Genomic DNA, 22,064 nt, shown 5'->3' with positions numbered 1-22,064 from the left:
TTAAAATTCCCAAGTTCAGAAATTCTTTAGTATTCTTTAGAAACTTTCTAGTAGTTTTTAGTTTTTTAATTTCCAAGTTTATATCTTCAATAACAGATGCTTTAAAAATACCAAGTTTAAGTTTAATGTAGAGAATAATATTAAAAACTTTACTTAAATTATAGGCCCTTTTGAATATTAACAGCTGGTTGGCTTTTCTTTTTTATTATGAATTTGTCATTTTCTTTCTTTTTCTAGTACATTCTTTTTCATATACATTGCACATGTAACTTACTTATTAGCTATGAGTGATTCTCTGACTCACAGAACAGGTAGAGAAGAGAGATTTTCCTGAGGCATCTAGACAAGGGCTGGAAGATTGAAAGTAGAGATGGAGTGAAAAGAATCCTTATTGATTTGTGAGAAAGAAAATGTCACAAATGAAAAGAAGTGATGTGACCATGAGGGAAGGTCAGAAGGATGGAGGGGAGTGGCTGGGAGGTTGTGCCCAACAGCTCCCGAGCTTCCAGCTTACCCTGGATGAGCTTGTGCATCTCCAACTGAGTAAAGTGACACCAAGTCTTGAGGGATGGACAGAGACAGGGAATGTGGGAAAAGGCCTTAGTAAGTGTCAGATCACCACAAATCAGATAGCTGTCACACAGCAAGCAACTGTGCAACACGGCTGTGATACATCAAAGTGTGCTAAGAAAGAGCTGTATCACTCATAAGGAAACAGGTCGCTAGAGGGACTGAAAGTAACTACAGGGTTTTTTGGTCATCTATAGATATTCTATAAATAGATACAAAGATTACAATATCAGGCTAAGAAGCATGTTAAAATGGAATTACACAAAAAAGGAACAATATTTTCCCTCCCCCATAAGTTAATTAACTATTTGTAGCATATTTTCATTCAATAATTCTGTGTTTGCAAAGTGAAATAGTATACAACTCTGAAAATGTGTCCATTTTGCAGGAATTGAAGATTATCTATAAAAATGTTAAATTCATGGATGTTGTTGCAAATATCTACAGCATATGCTAGCATTTAAATATTACAGATCATATTAATAGTGAAAAATAACCCAGAAGAAGATATTCTTCTTAATTGCTTCAGAACCTGCCTAGGGAAAAAAAAAAAAAAAGAACCTGCCTAGGAAAAGAGCTCTTGGTTATTAAAGAAACTCACAGTGCTATTGTGACACACAGTCTGGTTAATATGTGTATAAAAGCTGCTGTCTGTTTCTCAGCATTTACTTTATCCCTTTTCCTACTAGCAGCAGAAACTCCCAAGTGTTAGCTGGTTATGGACTCTCCAGGTGAGAACTAAGTACCACAAACTCCCTTGTTGGTGGAACACAATCTGAACTAACACAGCATGAATGGGACGGCTCTGAGCAATGTCTGGGTCATCTTCTTAAATTGGAGATGTGTTCCCAGGGCTTTTGCTCTTCTCTTTCCTGCTCACTTCCTAGGAAATGGTGACTTTTGGAGCAATCTTGGAAGCTCTTGTCATGGTGGCCAACTCACCTTGTGAACCTTAGACCTCTGAAATGTGGTTGGAAAATGACTTCTTTTAAAAATAAGTTTTATTTATTTGCTTGCTTTATGTCTCTCTTGTTAACGAATATTTGCCAGTGTCATAGTCATCTTATTCAAAATCGTTTGTTCTAATCTGAATTCAGAAAAGCTCAAAGGTCTGACATGGGGTGAGAGTGAGGAACAGTCAGCTCAGATTGGCAACCTGCTTCAGTCATTTCTTTGTCCCTGAAGACCTGATTCAAAGAGTTTAAGCTGCTTGAAGTCTCTGCATATTCATTACTTCATTATGTACCTGATTCACTGTGATGTACGTTTATTATAGCATTTATGGCACAATTTTCTCATTTAAATCACATGTGGCTCTCCTACTAACTAGTGATGGTGACTAGTTTAGAGCTTTCAGGGACACAGAGAAGCCTGCTCCAGCACATGTACCACAGGTCTGCTTCCACTGTTAGATTCCTTCAGGAAGCCTCGTTCATCCTTGTATCCAGGTTGCCCAGCATGCCATCTGGTCTAATGTGACTTCTCAAGGCCTTTTGTTATCCTAATGTTGCTCAATGCACACTATCAAATGAAGATGCTTGAGGAATGTTACAACTTTTCTAAGTTTCTTTAAATCACGATGTCACCTCTAGGCTAGAAATCCACAGATTTCAGGTGTCAAAGTCCAAATTCTTGCTGCATCATCTTACAGTCCATAGGAGAAAGGAAATAACACCTCTGGTCATTTGTAGTTGATCTCACCTCTTTCTGCTTCCACAAATAGTCCTTTTAATTCTTGCTGTTCAACAAGTAGCAGGATTCCCAAGTTTGAGAAGAAACTGATTGATGATACCTTTAGATTTGCCATCTTTCCTTGGTTGTGTCAAGGACACAACCTTGTTGTCCTTTCCTAGTTGTGATGCCCTCATAGGTTCTAAGCTCTGCATTTGCTCTTCAGAATTTACTGCTTCCACTGTGTTCTAGCTTTGTTTTACTGTTCTAATGAGGACCTGTTGTTTGTCTTTGGACTCTCCAGTCTTATCTTTTCCCTGTGGTTACATGCTGTTGCACACATAATCCTCTTCCCGACTGGATCCTACTTAGAGAGTAGTGTATTCTTTTAGACTTTACATCTCTGGTCTACTTAAAACTAGTTCAGACCACTCCTGAATTTAGTGCATTCTCTATCATTGAGATGCATCCTTCTACAGGATGTAGCTATTTTCATATTACCTTTCTGGGACAGAAAAGCAAAATCATAGTGTGGGTGAATGGGAGTTAGCAGAGGATCTCAGAGAATGGGAGGAATTGAGGTTACATAATTCAGGCCTATGCTCAGTGGTTTCTAGTAAATACTTATTAAATATATTAAATATTTATGATTTCAATCTAAGTAAGTTTTAGAGAAAATATCATTTACCAATCAGAAGAGGTGTCTCTCCTTTATCATTTTTTGTATTGGGACATATTCCCTTTTCTAATAAAGTCTTCACATTTTCCACCAGACCAGCTTTGACTGCCAAAGTCAAGGGTGTTTCTCCATCATAGGTCTTGAATTCCCAGAGTGTCTTATAGGATGCTGAAATGACCAAGAATTATGTTGAAAATTTTCAAATATTTACATAAATGATATTGCATAGATCAGAATAACTCAATACTATACACATCAATTGATCAGTAATTGATGATAGTGGGAAGACTAGGAAGGCAATATGACAAAAATTTGCCAGGAAGTGGTGAGGATAAATAGAGAGACATGGATTTGCTAATCAAATTGAGAATCAGAAAACCAAAATAGAGTGGCTTTTTAAAAAGCTACTGATTCTTACTTCTGGATACCCTATAAAGCAACTCTCTGATCCCTCCTGTTATTATTTAAATTGTATCTGAAATTGTTTTTGTTAAATAAGGTATATAAATGTGAAAATAACATTTGAATAACTATATTAATGTGTCAGAATAGGCTAGAAAAAAATACTACCTTTAATGTCAACTATATCAGTCTTTCTACCCATGTGATTTTCTAGCTGGTTCACTAATTTTCACATATTTCTTATTATCTCCTAAAACATAGAAGTACATAGTAAGCCACTTTGAAGGTTAAAAATTAAGGTACTCTCAAAGTTCAGCAAAATTCTGAGATGTGAAAACAGTGTGTTATAATACAAAAATTATTATTTATGTTTATTACTGGGTTGATTAATAACAATACCTGTTAATGTGTACATTTAGAAAAACTAATGGATGTAAGAACTACGTGTTGCAATACATGATAATCTTTTGGTAATTATTAAGTCAACTAATAGTTCAAGATGAAAACTTAAAACATGACTTTAAAAAAAATTTCATGTTTGAATCAATTCATAATAGGTAAAATCTTTTATCACTTATAATTGATAACAGATTCCTACCGATCATTAAAATTCTTAGATAAAAAGATGCAAAAGGTAATCTCCAAATGTCACAAAATGTGTTAAGTTTTTCTACTGAGTTTAAAACATGAGCACTGCCCTTTTCAAATTCTAGAAAATTTTTTTTTTTGGCAGAACTGGGAATTGAACTCAGGTCCTCGTACTTGCCAGGGAAGCACTTACTCCACTGAGCCATCTCCCTGGCCCCTAGAAAAATTTGTATCATTGAAAATAATCGTAACTTCATTGTTTTGCTACATTTAATCAAAAATTGGGCACTCTCTTACCATCCAGAACAATTTCAAGAATCTGTTGAATTGGTTGAACAACAGCTTCATGCAATGGAAGCCATCCTTTTTCATCAGCTTCATCCAGTGCATATCTGTATTTCATACACTCCTGGAGCTCAAGGATGTGACCTAAATTAAATGCATGTACTGAGTGACACATCTTGGCTTATGGGTGATAGTTCCAGTTTGTCCCTCTGTCTAAAATATACTTACTAACCTTGATTTATGGCCTCCACCAGTTTTCTGTTTTGATCACTTTGTGGCACAAATCTACGGGAAAAGAAAAACAAGCCATATTTATAGTAGTGATACAGTTTAAGGAATTCAACTTTTTAAATTTACATTAAGTGTTTAGGAATAATTGAAATAAGATCTAAAGGAAATGCACACAAACTGATTATATCCACTTTTAAAATGTCAATGCTTGAGTCATATGCAGAACCTATTTATGATATATCAGATTTAAGAACACTAGTGGAAATTATAAAACATATGGCACTATGTCTAAGGTCTCCCTGAACAGTGAAAAAGAAGAAAATGATCAAATTCAAGATTAGAATTACTAGGGCCAGCCAAATAGCTCAGCAGATTAAAGCACCTGCAAGCAGGCACAGGGGCCAGGGGCTTGATCTCCCCAGGCCTGCCATGCAGGCCCTGCCCCCACCCCCAGAGCACACTGAGAGTGCAATTGACACTGGGCTTGGAGGTGTGCACCTGTAATCCCAGCTCTTGGGAGGTGATAAACAGGTGGATCACTATGAGTCTGATCTAGTAGTGAGACCCTGAACACCCTGTAGACCCTTCCCTAAAATTTAAAACAAAACAAAACAAAAAGGTCAGAATTACTAGGTTCAGCCTAGTACTCTGTCTGGGTGTTCACTTCTTCATTCGTAAAAATGGTTAGATTAAGTAGGATCTTCAAGATAGAGTTTTCAATTTTGAAAACTCTCTACTCAGTAGATGTTTGTTGTTTAGAACTTGACAATTATTATTAGACAGTTACTGAGGAGCTTATGGTTTTAGAATTTGGGAAGCATTTGAAGTTTTTAGTCAAATAATCTACAAGTGAAAAGTTAAACAAACTCCCAATTACTGGCCAGCAGGTTATGATTTAAACCTTTATGGTAATTCTCTGGTTATGTGTGTGCATGAATTAAATAAAAGCATATAATTTTATAAAAAGATTTAACCAAATTGAGAAGAAATATTCACTAGCATTCTAGAGTTTTAATGCCTTCCAGAGAACTCTCAGATTCTAAAATCTGCTGATGGAAAGGGAAAAAATGAAAAAGACCAGAAGTTTAAATTTATTAATTCTACTTTAAAAGCTCAAAAGCAATAATTTTCCCACCCTGAGTCTGTTTAAAAGCTTTACTCAATTCTGGAATATAAGATTCTAAATATGATAGTAGGATGTGAAGGTAAACTAAGGCTCACTTTTTGTCAGAAGTACGTTTTATTCAAGACAGCAATTTACTTTTGTTGTTTTAGGCTCTGTAACTCCTACTTACATACTATGTTAATATTATCCATATTCTAATTTGCTTACTTGTAAAGTTTACCTGAGATGGTAGAAGAATGAGCTGTATAATGTTCAGACCTATCTTCACAATTGTTGTATAAACTGTACTTCCAAATTTGTTGAAATTACTCATTGTCTTTTTGACTCTACTTATTTAGAAAGAAGGAAATCCTACCCAGTTAAGTTCAGCTACAAATTTTCTATTTAGGTGATTTCTGTTTTCCAAATGAGGTGGAGATTTGTAGCAAGGGGCATGAAGCCTGTGCGCAGTGCCTTCGCAAAGCTGTTAAATTTTCTGCCAGCAAAGAAGGGAAGCATTTTCCCTGAGGAAGAGTCCAGAAATAAATGCCATAAGAAAGTTCATTGAGAATGCTACCTTTTAGGGTGAAACATGGCCTGCCTGGCTTCAATGGATTCTTCAATACTAAGCTGAATATCATAACTTGTAAGATTATCTTCATCGAGGTCACTGTTAGGATCCATACCTGGATATAATTTTGAAAGAGGCAATTTTTAATATCAATAAACAATGTTCAACATCATGCAGGATTAACATCACAAAAGCAAAATGAAAAACTAAATGCATTTCCCTTTCCCTATTTACAATAAAAATGGAATTAATATTTTAAACCTTAAAAATATGTATTTTCTTAGTTTGGATGTTCTAACTATGGAAACCTTCCATTACTAGCCCCATTAAGTATCTACATTTTAAAAGTTTTACTTTCTTTTCAATGTTGGCTGCCATTGGGCTTAAATGAATTCTCTTTTCCCAAGCTTCTGATGCATGCTAATTTTGGCCCATCTATTTACAGGGTGCATTACAAGTTCAAAACTCACCCTAAAGAGAGATGGATCAGTGACAGTAACAGTGAACTGTGGTTCCTCTGTAGTCTTAAAAACTCAGAGTATTGGTGGTTGTTTTGGTTTGTGTATAGTCGTCCCCCCAAAACCTCATGCAGTCTTGGGGTGGCTTCTGGAGTTTGTGATTGATTTTTTTCCATAATTTTATTGAGAAACAAATAGCAATGAGACAATTTCAAATCAAATCGGTAGGACAGTTCCAATAATTAACAGATTGCATACTCTCTTCATAGTGGCTATTTGTTGTACAAGATACACACATGATATCCTATTTACAAACACTATTAGAACAAATCTCTCTATTCATTAAGAGAATGTAACTATACATCTATCCTAACCATTTTTTGGTCTTCTGAATACAGGCTGCTTCTCAGGACATGCTGGTTGCTGCTGTGCTGTCTCGCAGGTAGATGATTGTTCAAAAAAGAAGGTGGTGGTGAATGAAGGCAGGAGACAAGAAAAGGAATGTTGCAGGACTGTCCTGCTACAAGGTTGTATATGGTTAGATTTCTGGACTTATGTGTAGACATAAGAATTATATAATTCTTTATGTCTATTTTAAAAATATCTTTTAATTTTTTAAATATTTTTTCATCATATTGTATAGGGACTTAAAGTTCAACATATCAATATTTGATAAAAAATACCTGTTCCATGTTATGCCTAAAATGGTTGATATTCAGACAGATAGTGAGGTTAAGCTTAAAAGCCTAGGTTGTATGGAAATAACAATAAGCTTCTCTTTTGGAGGATTAACAACCTAAGTTTGCAGAACAAAATTAGAGAAAAAGGAGGACTACAAGGAAAGCCAACATTTTGTCCCTAGCCTTCCAAGGTCAATTAAGACTCAGGACATATGAGAACTTGTACTGCAATGTCATGTAACTCAGTAGTGTCCCAAATTTTCTGATCAAAGAGATTACGGGGGCCAAAGAGGAAAGTGATCAATGATGTAGAGTGTGCCCAGCCCCCTCACCAGTGACAAGGAGAGAAAACATTCTCTCAGGCTTTCACAGAGAGCACATTGGCCAAGCAATGGCCATGACTCATCCACATGGCTGACACTGACAAACATCTACAATCTGAGGTACAGGATGTCAGGATAAATCTTGAGGGGATATGACTGACCTTATCAGATCCAAAAGCTACAACTCTTGTTGCATAGGTCATGCTTTATCTTGGTCTTAACCATCCAGCAGAAAAGTATAAAAATGAAGTATAAAAAGTAAAACCATGCTGTTATGTTGAGCTGTAGGGGACTCTTGTCAACAATTTCTGACACTGCCAGTCAAGCAGAAGACCCAATACTATTAGGGACTACTGGACTCTTTTAGAATATTTTGCTGAGTTAACACACCTATAATATTCAAATGATAGAACTAAACAAAAAAGGGGATACAGATGAATGTCCATTTTGTAACTGTGATTGATTTTTGTGGGTGTGGATGCTGCACCTGCCCTGGGGCAGATAATTTGCATTACAATGTAAGGAGGAAAGAGAAGCTAGCTGCTTGAGCTGCTGCTACCTCCTTTTGCACTCTTGCTCTTTGCTGCAGCCATGAAAAGTTGTTCTCTGCCCTGTGTCGCTCTGCCTTGGAGCCAGCTGAATACGGACTGAAACCTCCAGTAACTGTGAGCTAAATAAACCTTTCCTTCCTTCATTTTGGGTGGTGGGTATTAGAACAGTTGGTGATAAGAACCATCCAAATCACATCTGTGGGCCAGAGGGCAGCTCTGCTGTACATTTCCATTTATTGCCTATATAAGGCTGTCTATCCAATCCAAGCCATTGCTTCTCACAGGTTGTTCTCCCCTGAGGATAGTACAAAAACCATAAATTATGCTTCATTGACTTATGTCTCTCAAGTATCAAATTAGAAGAGTGAATATCTCTTTCTACTATTGGATCAGTTGTTTTATCCTTGGGAAAGTTGTCAGTATAGAAATAAAAATAATTCTAATTTCCTGGCTAGAACCATGGAGGGTATAGAAGAAAAGAAAAAGAAGGTTCCTGCTGTGCCAGAAACCCTTAAGAAAAAGCAAAGACATTTTGCAGAGTTGAAGATAAGGTGCCTGAGAAAGAAGTTTGCCCAGAAGATGCTTCACAAGGTGAGGAGGAATCTCATCTATGAAAAAGCCAGGCACTATCATAAGGAGTACAGAAAGATGTACAGAACTGAGATCTGAATGGCTAGGATGGCAAGAAAAGCTGGCAACTTCTATGTCTCTGCAGAGCTCAAACTGGTATTTGTCGTCCGGATCAGGGATATCAGTGGTGTGAGCCCAAAGGTCCGCAAGGTGTTGCAGCTTCCTCGCCTTCACCAAATCTTCAGTGGTACCTTCATTAAGCTCAACAAGGCCTCAGTTAACATGCTGAGAATTGTGGAGCCATATATTGCATGGGGGCACCCAAACCTGAAGTCAGTGAATGAACTAATACACAAGTGTGGCTATGGCAAAGTCAGTAAGAAGCGAATTGCCTTGACAGATAATTCACTGATTGCTCGATCTCTTGGTAAATATGGCATCATCTGCATGGAGGATCTGATTCATGAGATCTATACTGTTGGAAAAGATTTCGAAGAGGCAAATTACTTCCTGTGGCCATTCAAATTATCATCTTCACAAGGTAGAATAAAGAAAAAGATTTTTTTCCTACCCAATTTGTGGAAGGTGGGGATGCTAGAAATAGGGAAGACCAGATCAACAGGCTTAGAAGGATGAACTGAGGTATCTACATGGTGTTTTTATGATTTGGTCAGTTAATGATGTATCTGCTTCAAAAAAAAAAAAAAAAAAAAAAAAAAATAAAAAAAAGAAAAGAAAAGAAAAGAAAGAAAAGTCATTCTACAGATAGGTCAACTGAACGAACATGGAATAATCTGGAATTAGTAGTATTTTTCAAACCAGAACATATTCTCTGTATAAATGTTTCTATTTTAGAATATCTTTTCAAAGAGAGAAAACAGAACCTCTGAGCAGGTGATTTCCAAAGCACAGCTGACACGTGCTGCACAACTCTCCTCATCTTCACGGTAAGATAGTCTTAAACTCCAGGGCAGCTCTGAACATGCTCAGAGCCAGTGCTCCTGCCCTCTGCATGGTGTGCACAACAGCATCATAGGGTTTTATTGCTGACCACTTCTGAACAGAAGGGATATAGAGCAGCGACAGTGTTCAGAAGGCCCTGAGGTGGTAGCGCTGCTCCACTAGGCCCAGAGCTCCTCACTCTGGGATATCTCACACTCCTCAAGGCCACGGGGGACCCTGTAGGTCTTCTTTGCCAAATAGACCTGTTTTATTTTTTACTAAGTGCTTATTTGTTCATGATTTTTCTCCCTCTGAAAGGTTACTACATAAGAACAGGGGAATCATTTGCAACAGGGGCACAGAGCCATAGCCTCATGGTTTCCTGGTCTCTACATGTGTGTAGAATGAATTAATGAGTTAATAAAACAGTCCTGGAATGTAAACCCAGCTCTGCTTTGTTCTCATAGCTGACCATTTCTCTCAGGAATGGAATTTCTTCCACTAAACACATTTGATTGTTCATTGTGCTTAGCTTCATTTTTCTTACTTCTGTGCTTTTATAAACTTCCTCATGAAGATTCCAGCTTTTGGTGACATCCATAGCCCACACTGCTCCAAGGCTGGCCCAAGACTGTCCTATTGGAAGCTCTTACTGGAAGTGACTTTTTCATGTCTTTTTTTTTTTTTTTTTTTCTTCTTTTGTTGGTGGTACCAGGGATCAAACTCAGGACCTTGTGCTTACCAGGCAAGCATTTATTCCACTGAGCTATGTCCCCAGTCTCCTCACCAGTCTTCTTTATCAGCAAATATCTCTTCTTATGAAACATATTCCTAACATCTGTGTTTAGAGTCATTCTAATTTGCTTTGCTATTGCTTCACATATTTATGTTTTATATTCTTAGTATTCTCATGGGAAATATTGATTTCTTCTTGTTATTCCTGAGATTGAACCCAGGGTTTTCTCTATGATAGATAAGAGCTCTACCACTGAGTCACACCTGCAACTCCGCTTTCCTTTCTTTTATTCTTTTTCTATCTATTCTCTCAGATAACTCTGGGAAGTTGCTTCCTTCAGTGGTCAATGGAAAAAAGTTGCCAATTCAGATTCATTATGAGTGAGCAAGGACTGAGTCCTGCATGTAATACAATTAGATAACAAAGTAAAACCTGTGGCCCTGCTTATTTGCTTTTACCATGGCCGCGGGGGAATTGCATGGCTTTGAGATTGGTAAGGGAATACTAAGCTTTTCACCTATTTAAATCACCAGTTTAAATCCACCCTGATTCAAATCCAGGCTTCTGATTCATGAGATACCATAGTCTCCTTGAAAATTAAATTGCTCTAGAAATTCAGTCTTAGAGAGTTTTTTCTTTTAATGTCCTTTTTAGCTACAATCAAGAAAGATGTTACCTAGAGTCTGAACAGTTTGTATCCCTGATGACAGCAGTGCAGAGATGATAGGAAAATCCACATGAAACAACTCCAATCTGGCACAGGTTTGCCCAGCCTCATAATGACAGTGTGGCAGGAAGGGAGTGTGTGCACACATGCAGGAAGGTGCCGAGTCACCGATGAGCATCGCGGGGAGGCACTTATGATATCAAGGTATCATGAGACGGACAAGGAGAGAGTTATTTATATTGACTGAAAGCTTAAAACAGTCAAGACTCAATCTTCACTGAAGGCCAACAAGTCAATAGGAGATGATTCCAATAAAGTAGCACGCCAGGACAGAGAAGGCAAGACCAAGTAATATACCGTCTTCCTTTAAGATCTATTCACAAGTGTGTCACTGCTCGGTCTATTTAAAGAAATTAATTGAAACTTTCCACACAATTTCATTCTCTAGAATCCCATTAGTGAGATCAGTTATTCTCCCCAAGTAGCTGATTTACAAAATAACTTGGGCAATCTAATTGTAAATTAGCTTTTTCATCTAAACCTCACTGAGGCTCACAAACTCACCCAATGAGAGCTACAGATTGTTTCTCAAGAACATATGCCTACTCAGAATTCTGTGCACAATTTTGAGGAACTTGTGGATCCTCTAAAACTCTTTAATGTACCCTTGGTGTAAAACACAGTGAAATTCAGGATTTTTAAATGCTAAGCTCTAAATATATTATCCAGATATCAGCAATTATTAATCTATTTTATAGATGGAATAAATCAAATCCAAAATTTATTTTATTTTTTTATTAATTTTATTGAGAAACAAATAGCAATGAGACAGTTTCAAAACCAATTAGGATAGTTTCAATAATTAATACATTGCATATTGTCTTTGTAGTGGCTATTCATAGTACAAGATGCAGACATGATATCCTGTCCAAACATTATTGGTACAAATCTTTCTTCTCATTGAATTAAGAGAAAGTAGCTGTATATCTGTCCTATTTTGTATATACAGATACAAAATAGTCTGCTTTATCTTGGTATTAACTATCCAGCAGAAAAGTATAAAAACGAGGTATAAAAAGTAAAGCCAAAATTTAGATAGTGAAAGAGTGTAGCAATCTTGTAGATTTTAGAATATATTTATCATAAATAAGAATCATAAATTACATAATTAGTGCTGGCTTTGTGTTAAGCATTTTTCAAAGCACTTTGCCTGCATTGTTTTATGTGCTTACTCTAATGCTGTGTTGTGGGTAATGTAGATAATTGTAGAAAAGTGGAATCTCAGGCTTCAAGAGGTTAAAATACCTGCCTGGTGTTATCGCAAAGCTGACGTAGTCTGAGCGCATAGTACCTTCACTTCTAAGATCTTTCAGAAGCTACGGGAAAATATCCCTTTAAAGCCTGTTGACTTTAAAGGAAAACACTCTGATCCTGCTTTTTAACAGCCAACTCTTGATGACAATAACTTCCAAAAATAAAAAATAGCTTCCAAAGACACATAAATCTTTTTTATTTGGCTCTGTGCAATTAGGTTTTGTGTTGCTAAGGGTGGTCAGAGATGTCCCAACCTTGCTTTCATTCTGTACTTTTTGTTTCGAAGTTTAAACATCACTGTCCAAAAAATAGGATCAACATACCAGCTGGTGCCTGACCGAAGTAGTCAGGAGGCTGGGGTGTCACAAGGTGTGACGCTGGAGTGAACATCATTACATGATGCTTCCTCGCATGAGATTCCCCCATCTACTTCCAACCCTTCATTCATGCTAATCTTTACTGTCAAGGCAACTGAGAAGTCTGACACCCTTCTGGGTGTCCTTTGGAACATGGTAGTACCCATGACATGGAAGTGCAGTTTTTCTTTTCCCTGAACAGGACAAATACAACTGTGATCCTTATGAATTGCTTGGGTGATTTGCTCCTGATTATATCCAAGTTCATCACCCTGCCTCCTAACACTGTCTTGGGAATAACAAAATCAGAACAATGTCTGTGAGTCCGTAACAGGGTTGGCCTTGAGAGTGGGCTGAGCAGAGGACAGTTGCTCTATGGTGCAAGGAAGAGCCGTGTGTCCATAAATATCACACTGCTCCAGCACCTGTTGTGTCAGTGTCATTTTTTATAACAGTGGGAGACGCTGTCCTTTAGGGCGCATGGTTATTCTAATGTTCCCTGTACAATGTGGATATCACCATACTAACAATCAGCACAGAACAAGGATTCCTTGGGAGAGTTAGTGCAAACAGAATGGGGAAAATAACATGGGATGATGGAGAAAATCCAAGGCTGAGAACTGGTTGGAGCTAGTAGAGGATCCAAGAAAGAGCACTATGGCAAAATTTGATTTGCTTTACAATTTGTACAAGTTAAACCAAAATCCAAACCCCAAGTTTCTGAAGGAACTACAAGTCTCTATTCTATGAAACACAGGACCTTGATTCACAGGAATTTTTCTTTTACCTTGAAAATGATATGGATCTTGATTGCTGAGCTCATCTAGTGAAAAGTCCTAGAGAGAATCAGTGGGATTTATCCTATCAGAGAAAGAGCAAGAGTTAAACAAGGAAATTTCATTCTTTGATTCTGTTAACAAAATATACTTATATGCCAAATGATATTCATCCTCATTTTCTATACTTTGACCATTTAGAAGTAATTTTAAAGATATTATAAAATTATTGCAAATAAAATTTAGTCATAATTCTTGTGTTAACTGGGTGGCTATGCTCTTTTAGTTTTTTTATGCTGCTATATCACAGAGTGGTGATTCAGATCAATGGCTTGCAGTAGGGACATCCCTGGGACAAAACTCAACACCTGCAACTGAATGGAAGAGAGGTTAACTTTGGCTCACAGTCTGAGACCAGGGTTGGCCAACTCTGAGGTGGAAACCTCAAGTGTGCTGGGGTAAAGTGGCTTCCGAAGGCAGCAGGGAAGCAGGCAGAGCAAGAGTCAGCAATGATGTACCCCTTCAAAGCAATTCACCTTGCAACCCCCTGCCTCCAACCAGGCCTCACCTCCTAATGAGTTCAGACAAACTCATCAGTGCACTTACCCCATGACCCATCACCCTCTAAATCCCACTTCTAGACACTTGTGCCTCTGGGGGCACAGGCTGCTTTTTGTTTTTGTTTTTTTTTTTAATTATTTAGAATGCTTTATTGTAAAGGTTAGCATGATTTTAGAGATCAGTAGAAAAATTCAATGCTTTTCTCGCTGCAAACATTTGTAGCAGGTTAGAAATGTAATACATTACAAAACACTAGCCTATGACTATCTGTTCATTTACTATGCACCTTAAGGAAAAGAATTTGACACACTTACACTGCAAATAACATAATTTTAGTGTACCATACAAAAGTGACCAGTGGTAGTGCTTGAATTTAAAAATGGTCATTAAGCAAGCTATTTAAACTTAAATGTATAATTATCACACCAAAAAGTGAAAAAAACTCAACTAAAGTTTATTTATTTATTTATTTTTTGCAGAACCAGGGATTAAACTCAGGCCCTTGCGCTTGCCAGGGAAGTGCTTATTCCACTGAACCATCTCTCTGGCCCCACAACTACAGTTTTGTGGCTCATCAGTTCAAATGTTTCATGGTATGTTCCTTTAAATGAAAAATTTCTATACTGTAGTATTAAAACAATTACTACACAATAAATGCAGAAAGAAATTTTTCTACATGTTTTGGAAGGTACATTCACATTTATTTTGTCATGGGTTTCTTGTGGCTCTTCAAAATATGTTAATCTTATTAATAAGACACTGGTCCTATATAATTTTAACAGTCCACACTCAGTTAAAAACTGTAACAAAAATAATATGTTAAGAGTAAGGAAAAAGTAAAATAAATATACTGAATTCACATAATAGGTACAACAAAATGAAACCAAACTACATAATTGTGGCAGATTATACATTTTTAAAGAACTCTTTTTTTTTTTTACACTTACTCAAATAAGATAGAAGTTGAAATGTAAACGTATTCACTTCTGTAGGGTTCCCCTATTGGTTCAGATCACAAATTTTCTATAAATGTTAATATTTTATTTGTCTACATTTAACATATTTCAAAATAATATGCAATCTCATGTATTGCTAATCAATAATGCCATAATCACTGTATTTAAAAAAACCTATTCATTGCTCATTAGAAATGCTAAACAATGGACAGTATGATACAAAGCACATTTGGCTTCATTTGGCCAATTGCAGCGACAAAGCCAATTAGCCTCCAAGAGTGTTCAAAGAGAGAGATATTGCTCCCCATGATAACTGGGCTCCTCACTGACAAAGAATCTACAATCTGAGATATGTATAGGGTCTCAGGATAAATCCTGAGGGGATTTGACTGACCTTATCAGACCCAAAAGCTACTACTCTTGTTGCATAGGTCTTGCTTTATCTTGATCTTAACCATCCAGCAGAAAAGTATAAAAACGAAGTATAAGAAGTAAAGCCATGTTGTTATGTTGAGCTGTAGGGAACTCTGGTCAACAATTTCTGACACTGCCAGTCAAGCGGAAGACCCAATACTATTATGGATTACTGGACTCTTTTAGAATATTTTTGCTGAGTTAACAAACCTATAATATTCAAATGACAGAACTCAACAAAAAAGGGGATTATATAAATGAATGTCCATTTTGTATCTGTGTATTCAAAATTGCTAGGATAGATATATAGTTACATTCTCTTAGAGGGAGATTTGTTGTAATAGTGTTTGTAAACAGGATACTATGTCTGCATCTTGTACAGCAAATAACTGCTAAGAAGACAGTATGTAATGTGTTATTTATTGAAACTGTCCTACCAATTTGATTTGAAACTGTCTCATTAATATTTGTCTGTCAATAAAATTATGGAAAAAATAAAAATAAAATAAAATAAAATGGGGGAGGGAAGAACTGGGTTCCTCTATAGTGATAGGGAACTCTTACTTATAAGTTACTGCAATACCCTTCTTATGACATTTGTCTATCCTACTAGAGAGAAAATCTGTAGATGTTAGAGGAACTAGATCAGTTTGAACAACATCTTTTTTAAAAAAAAGAATAGCATAGCATGTTCTACCAATTAAGTACACACATATAGACAATGTACACATATGCAGTCATACATGCAAACAACTGTAGTCCAGAAAACAAATGCTACTTTTTTGTGGCCTCAAAGATATGCAACTTGACATTTAAAAATTAAAAAAGCTAACTGGACAAATTGGTCTCTATACATTAAGTATGATACCCAGCATTTGGTGAGGATTCAGTTCTGTGTTGGCTGAACGAATGAATGAATAATGGAATGATCAAATATTCATCACTCTTAAAATTAGCCAAGTAAACAGATAGCATTATCTTCTCTTTAGGTTACATTATATTTTTGCCAGACTACTTTCAATTTGGGGTTGCACAGATTAATGGTTAATTTCTATGTAAATACATTAATGGTAGAAACTGTCATATTGGTTTACTTATTCCTGGTTTCATATTACAACAGTAGAAAGTTTTACTTTATACTGCTGATTTCTAAATTAAATTCAAATATGAGAGAAAGATATCTATTGCCCTTGAAAAATGACAACAGTTCAAGAATGAGCTTTAGGTGCACAAGCATACCTATTTACAGGGTAATACAACGTAACAGAATAGAGACTGGTGAGATGGCTTAGTAGAGTAAGTGCTTCCCTGGCAAGTGCAAGGGCCTGAGTTCAATCCCTGATTCTGCCAAAAAAAAAAAAAAAAAAAAAAAAAGGTACAGAATGAACAGTAGTAAAGCAAAGTGGCATGAGAAGTACATGTGCCCTTATCACAACTAATGTAAAGATATTCTTTATTTTTTTAATTTTTAAATTAATTTTAATGAGAAAGAAATAGCAATGAGACAGTTTCCAAACATTAGTAGGACAGTTACAATAATTAATACATTGCATATTGTTGTCTTCATAGTAGTTATTCACAGTATAAGATGCAGGCATGATCTCTTGTCTAAACAATATTAGTATAAGTCTTTCTTCTCATTGAACTAAGAGAAAGTAGCTGTATATCTATCCTAACTATTTTGTATATATATATATATATGTATATATATATATTTTTTTTCACTGCAAAATGGTCCTTCATTTATATCCCACGTTTTGTTTTGTTTTGTCAGAGATGGGTGTTCCATTACTGTTAGAGAAGCTGTATTTGGAGAAGTCTTTAAAGGACCTTTTCATACTTGACACCAGTTAAAATATTGTAGATGCTTGAATTCAGCAAAATTTCCTAATATAGGCCAATAGTCTATAATAATTGTGCATTATCAGCAGAACTGGCAACTGTCAGAAGTTGTTGACGTGCGCCTTTTATAGTTCAGCATATTAATATGGCTTTACTTTTCATACCTCATGATTATACTTTTTTGCTGGATGGTTAAGACCAAATTAAAGCTAGACCTACATAACTAAAAATGTAACTTTTGTATCTGACAAGGTCGGTCAGTCAAATCCCCTCAGGATTTGTCCTGAAACCACGTAGAGCAGCTTGTAGATCCTTTGTCATTGTTGTCATGTGGATGAGTCATGGCCATTGCTTGACCAATTTGCTCTCTGTGAAAGCCTGAGAGATTTTTTTTTCTCTCTAGGTGACTCTGCTTAGGCCTACTATACATCACTGATCACTTTCCTCTGTGACCCCATAATTTCCTTGAACAGAAAATTTGGGACACCACTGAGTTATGGGATATCACAGCACAGGTTCTCTTATATCCTGAGTCCTCTCTGACCCTGAAGGGGTAGGGCCAAAATATTGGCCATTCTTGTAGCCCTTATTTTTCTCTAATTTTTAGTCTGCAAACTTTAGTTGTTAACCATCCAGAAGAGAAGCTTAATGATATTATTGCCCTGTAACAGAGACAGTTGAGCTTAATATCACTATCTGTCTGAGTATCAAATGCCTTAGACATAACACGGAACTAGCATTTTCCAACAACCATGGATATTCTAAACTTTAAATCTCTATAGAATATGAAAAAACAATTACACAAATTTAGAAATCAAACGATATATAACATTGTAGCACGGCAATCCAATGACATTTTTTTCTTGACTCTTATTTTCTTTTATTACCTTCTTTCAACAAACATTTACTTTAAAGAGAGTATAGCAATAACTGATATGATGTTAGAAGTAGTATGCATTTAGAGGACCAAATTGATAGGCATTTCAAGCATGGTTTTAGTGTTACACATTGTTAACATCACTGTTGCTTAGTTCACAAATATAGTGACAATGAGAAGAGGGGAATGTGCCCAAATTAATAGTGAAGCAAGTGAAAACTGTTTATAAATCAACTGCCAAATTGTCAAAACTGCCAGACCTCAGAAATACCACCAATTTGGCTCACAGGTTCATGGGATACAGTCTCTGGGTACTGGCTCTAAGGGACATCATAGTAATTAGGCAGGGTGGAGCAAAGACACTTAGTTCATGGCAATGACCTGGAAGTACAGCCAGGAACAGCACAAGAGGGGAAAAGTGAGGGAGCAGATATGAGCCCCAAGTCACACCTTCATGATTCACCTACACACACCCCAAGTGTGCTCTACTAATTACTGGACAGCTCCCAAGCTGATCTAGGTGGCAACCCCACTTAACTGTCACAGGGGCAGTTTCTTGGCTTGGGAATGAGCAGAAATCTGAAAGATGGGTGCATTTACCTGATTTATCATAGCACAGGCCTAACCTAAATTATCAAAAGACTAACCTAAATTATCATATTGTCTGAATGAAACTAAAAGTTATTTTTCACTAATTAGTGAGTAGCAGTTTCCAAAGAAGATAAAGCTACAGATTAGAAAAAAAGCTACATTTGATTTACACAACTAAGGTGGAGGGTAATTAAAAATTTTTTTTGGCTGCTTTAATTATGCATAACAGTTTTTAAAAAGGCAGTACTTTAAAAAGTCATTTTATATGTGTATATATTTTCTCTCTAAACATGTTTATTCCTGAGCATAGTGTATTGTGTTGCATATAAAATGCCTGCATTGTGAATATTGTTCAAAACTTAAATAATATATAATTAATTTCTTTCTGCAAAAAGTGGTTGAATGTAGCAGTTGACTGTTCAGCTCCTGGCCTGCCTGCACGAACTATGTAGTTAGCCAAGTCCAATAGGCCACAGTAAACAGTGACTGTTATCACTCAATGACTGATCTCTTCTGGAATGGGGACGTGGCATTCTAGTATGTTTCAGCGGTTTTGATTTTATTCCCTCCTTGGATAGGTCCTCTTTTTCCCTCCTGCCTATTTCTCCTGGAACCTGCAAATTCCAGAGCTTAAAAACTATCAGGCAGCCCTACCTATAAATCTCACCTCCTACTGTCCAGTAGTCGCCCAGTGTCAGTTAATCCTAAGTGCCAAGATTAACACCCCTCCCCCCAGCTTTTCATTTTTGGCCAGCTTTACAATTATGAAAATCACTTAAGTCCAGTTCATCCCTTCAAACCATTACTTGTCAGCATTGTTTGTGTTTTCCCCAGAATCACACTAAGAAGATGTTCTTTCCCTGGGATATGAGATCCCTTTAAACCAAAGAAGACTGTCCAATTTCCCTTAAGCCTTCTTGCACGCCACTCATGACATGGCTTAGCCTCCTTCACCATCTGATTACTTCTCTGTAAACACACTTATTTACCCATCTCTTTCTAGAAGTAGCTCTGAACTGCAGGTTCTAAATGCAGCCTAACCAGTATAGTCAGACCAACACACCACTAAGAGGGTAGGACCACCTCCCTTTTCTTGGACAATATATATTGGTAAATCTAGCCCGATATCACATGAAGTTTGGGGCTATTGTATTACATATTCAACTTGAGTTCTTATTACCCCTAGTTCCACAAATTATATTTTCCACATTATTTGAAGTGTAATTAATTCTGAGGATTATTTGATTCTATTATATTTCATCTTTTGCAAGTCTCAACTTATTCCGACTTGCTAAGATCTAATGAATTTTTTATTCCTTCAAGTATTCTATCTGCAGAGCTAATAAGTATGTCATATATGTCCTTACGCTCCACTGACAATGATAAATGTTGGAGAGACTTTAGTGTTTGACAGAGGCTCCGGATTGAGTCGATCTGTTATTTAGTACCCTTGGAGAAAAGCTGTTTATCCAGTTACAAATCCTCTGAAAGACACCACATCTAGTGTTCATGTCTCCTTTTTGATAACCAGACCATCATCAAGAGGTAATTGTCTAATCCCTTGTTGAATTACAGATTCTATTCCATGCATTTCTTCTATTAGTTAAAAAGATACCGCAAAAGAATTCACTTGCCAGTTCCTAATGTTTGCCTATTTCTGAACATTCTATTCATCTGTTCAAAAGTCTGCATTCAGTGTTTGCCATAGGATTGGTGCCTTTTAGGGAGTCTGCTGCCTTTAAGCAATGTATTCTAGACTTCTGCCTCAGACAACACCAATTTGTTCCATCCCTTCCAAGGTCTAGCAAATCAAACATACAGTAGATTCTCAGTAAATGATTGTTATACTGAGTTAATGATTTAATATTTTAGTACTATGAAAAAATATAAAATGATATTTTATTATAATAATTTAATGTTCTCAACACAAAGCAATGACAGAACTTGCCTTGTCCATGCCACTGCTATTTCAGGGAAATCTAATCATTTTAGGTGGAGAAAGATCCTTACAAGGTGTTCGATTATGAACCAGATGAGTGACAACTAACAAATCAATTTCAAGGATTTTTCAGACTCAGAATTCTATATTTTCTTAAATTCATTTTTTCCATTTTGATGTAAAATATTTATTTTCAGATCTGAACATAGCGAATCTATTTTTGCAACAGCAATGAAAAGATCATGGTAGAGTTTTATTGTAATAATTCACAAAAATCACTTAATTTTTTTCTCAGAAATCCCCTCCTGGGATCTGTAGTACCCATATTGATTCATTAATGTATTAATCTTTGACCTGTTTTGTCAGGATATAACATTTTTATGGCTAATATTATGCAATTCAGTTGATATTCTATAAATAAATGAAACCACCCTGGCTTTATTCTATAATTTAAAAGGGCCTACACACGCAAGCTCTGAGACAATCGATTGAAAAGAATGAATAGGCATCACAGTCTTAAAATATTTCTGATACTGAATTCTTCCATATACAAGTTGTCAAGGTACGGATTAAATATTTCATAATCTCACCTTTTGGAATGATCATCTTGTCACTCTCATCCAGGGATTTGCTTTCCTAAACCAGAGGAAGTGCCCTGGAGCCCATGTGTTCCTCTGTGTATCTAAAATTAGTATCCAGTTGGTGGCTAAATTAAGACCTGACCTTGTACAACTGAAACACTAGTGGTTCCTGGCACATAACAAACTATTACCCATGACTTCTCTAGACTCTCATCAAAAGAAACCCAAGCCATAAGATTCTCTAAGTCCTCATTGGTTCAAAGAGCTCTCAGAAAAACAAATAACCTGCCAATTCAGTTGCAGGAGGGTTCTTGCTGAAGGAATAAATCCAAATCATTTAAGTAGAAGTAAAACATATTTCAAAATGATTCAGGATATGGGTCTGTGAATTTGTGTATTGGCGCACCCAGATCCATATTTTAATGTACAGTCTTTCTCATTTCTTTTAGACCCAAATCAGGTCTCATTATATGTAACTTTCTTACACTAACTTATTGGTTCCTTTACTTGAATTTAATAATTGCCAATCTAATTTAGGATAAGGATGGGACACTCAGTGACATCTACCCTGATTAAGAAATTTTAGGTCAAATTATAGAGCATATGTAGTCTAAAAAGGATTTACATTAAGAATGTCATTTGTTTTCTTGAAAAAAATTAAAAAAAAAAAAAAGACCTACGAAAAGCTGCTTTACTTTTCTCCAGATACAGCTTCTCTAACAGCAATGGAACACCCATCTCCTACAAAACAAAACAAAAAAGGACGATATAAATGAAAGACCAGTTTGTAGTGAAAAAAATATGTATATACAAAATAGTAGTAATAGA

The 22,064-nt window shown here is 36.3% G+C and overlaps 1 protein-coding gene across 3 annotated transcripts in view; it reads right to left on the bottom strand.

Annotated features, from left to right (window-relative positions):
* Asb15 (ankyrin repeat and SOCS box containing 15) overlaps nt 1-21,332 on the bottom strand; it is a 38,308-nt gene extending 16,976 nt beyond the window's left edge. For all 3 annotated transcript variants that reach the window (XM_023703419.1, XM_004643311.3, XM_023703420.1), the window contains exons 1-6: nt 21,246-21,332; nt 13,487-13,560; nt 6,109-6,217; nt 4,428-4,480; nt 4,208-4,339; nt 2,930-3,088 (exon numbers count right to left, since the gene is read on the bottom strand). In XM_023703419.1, coding sequence (XP_023559187.1) covers nt 2,930-3,088; nt 4,208-4,339; nt 4,428-4,480; nt 6,109-6,215 — 451 coding nt within the window. In that variant the 5' untranslated portion in view covers nt 6,216-6,217; nt 13,487-13,560; nt 21,246-21,332. The remainder of the gene's footprint in view (nt 1-2,929; nt 3,089-4,207; nt 4,340-4,427; nt 4,481-6,108; nt 6,218-13,486; nt 13,561-21,245) is intronic.
* Nucleotides 21,333-22,064: the final 732 nt, after the last annotated feature.

Source organism: Octodon degus, unplaced genomic scaffold (assembly GCF_000260255.1).
Source record: "Octodon degus isolate 3935 unplaced genomic scaffold, OctDeg1.0 scaffold00170, whole genome shotgun sequence".
NCBI classification, from domain to species: Eukaryota; Metazoa; Chordata; class Mammalia; order Rodentia; family Octodontidae; genus Octodon; species Octodon degus.
This window is presented reverse-complemented; position numbering and strand designations above follow the sequence as displayed.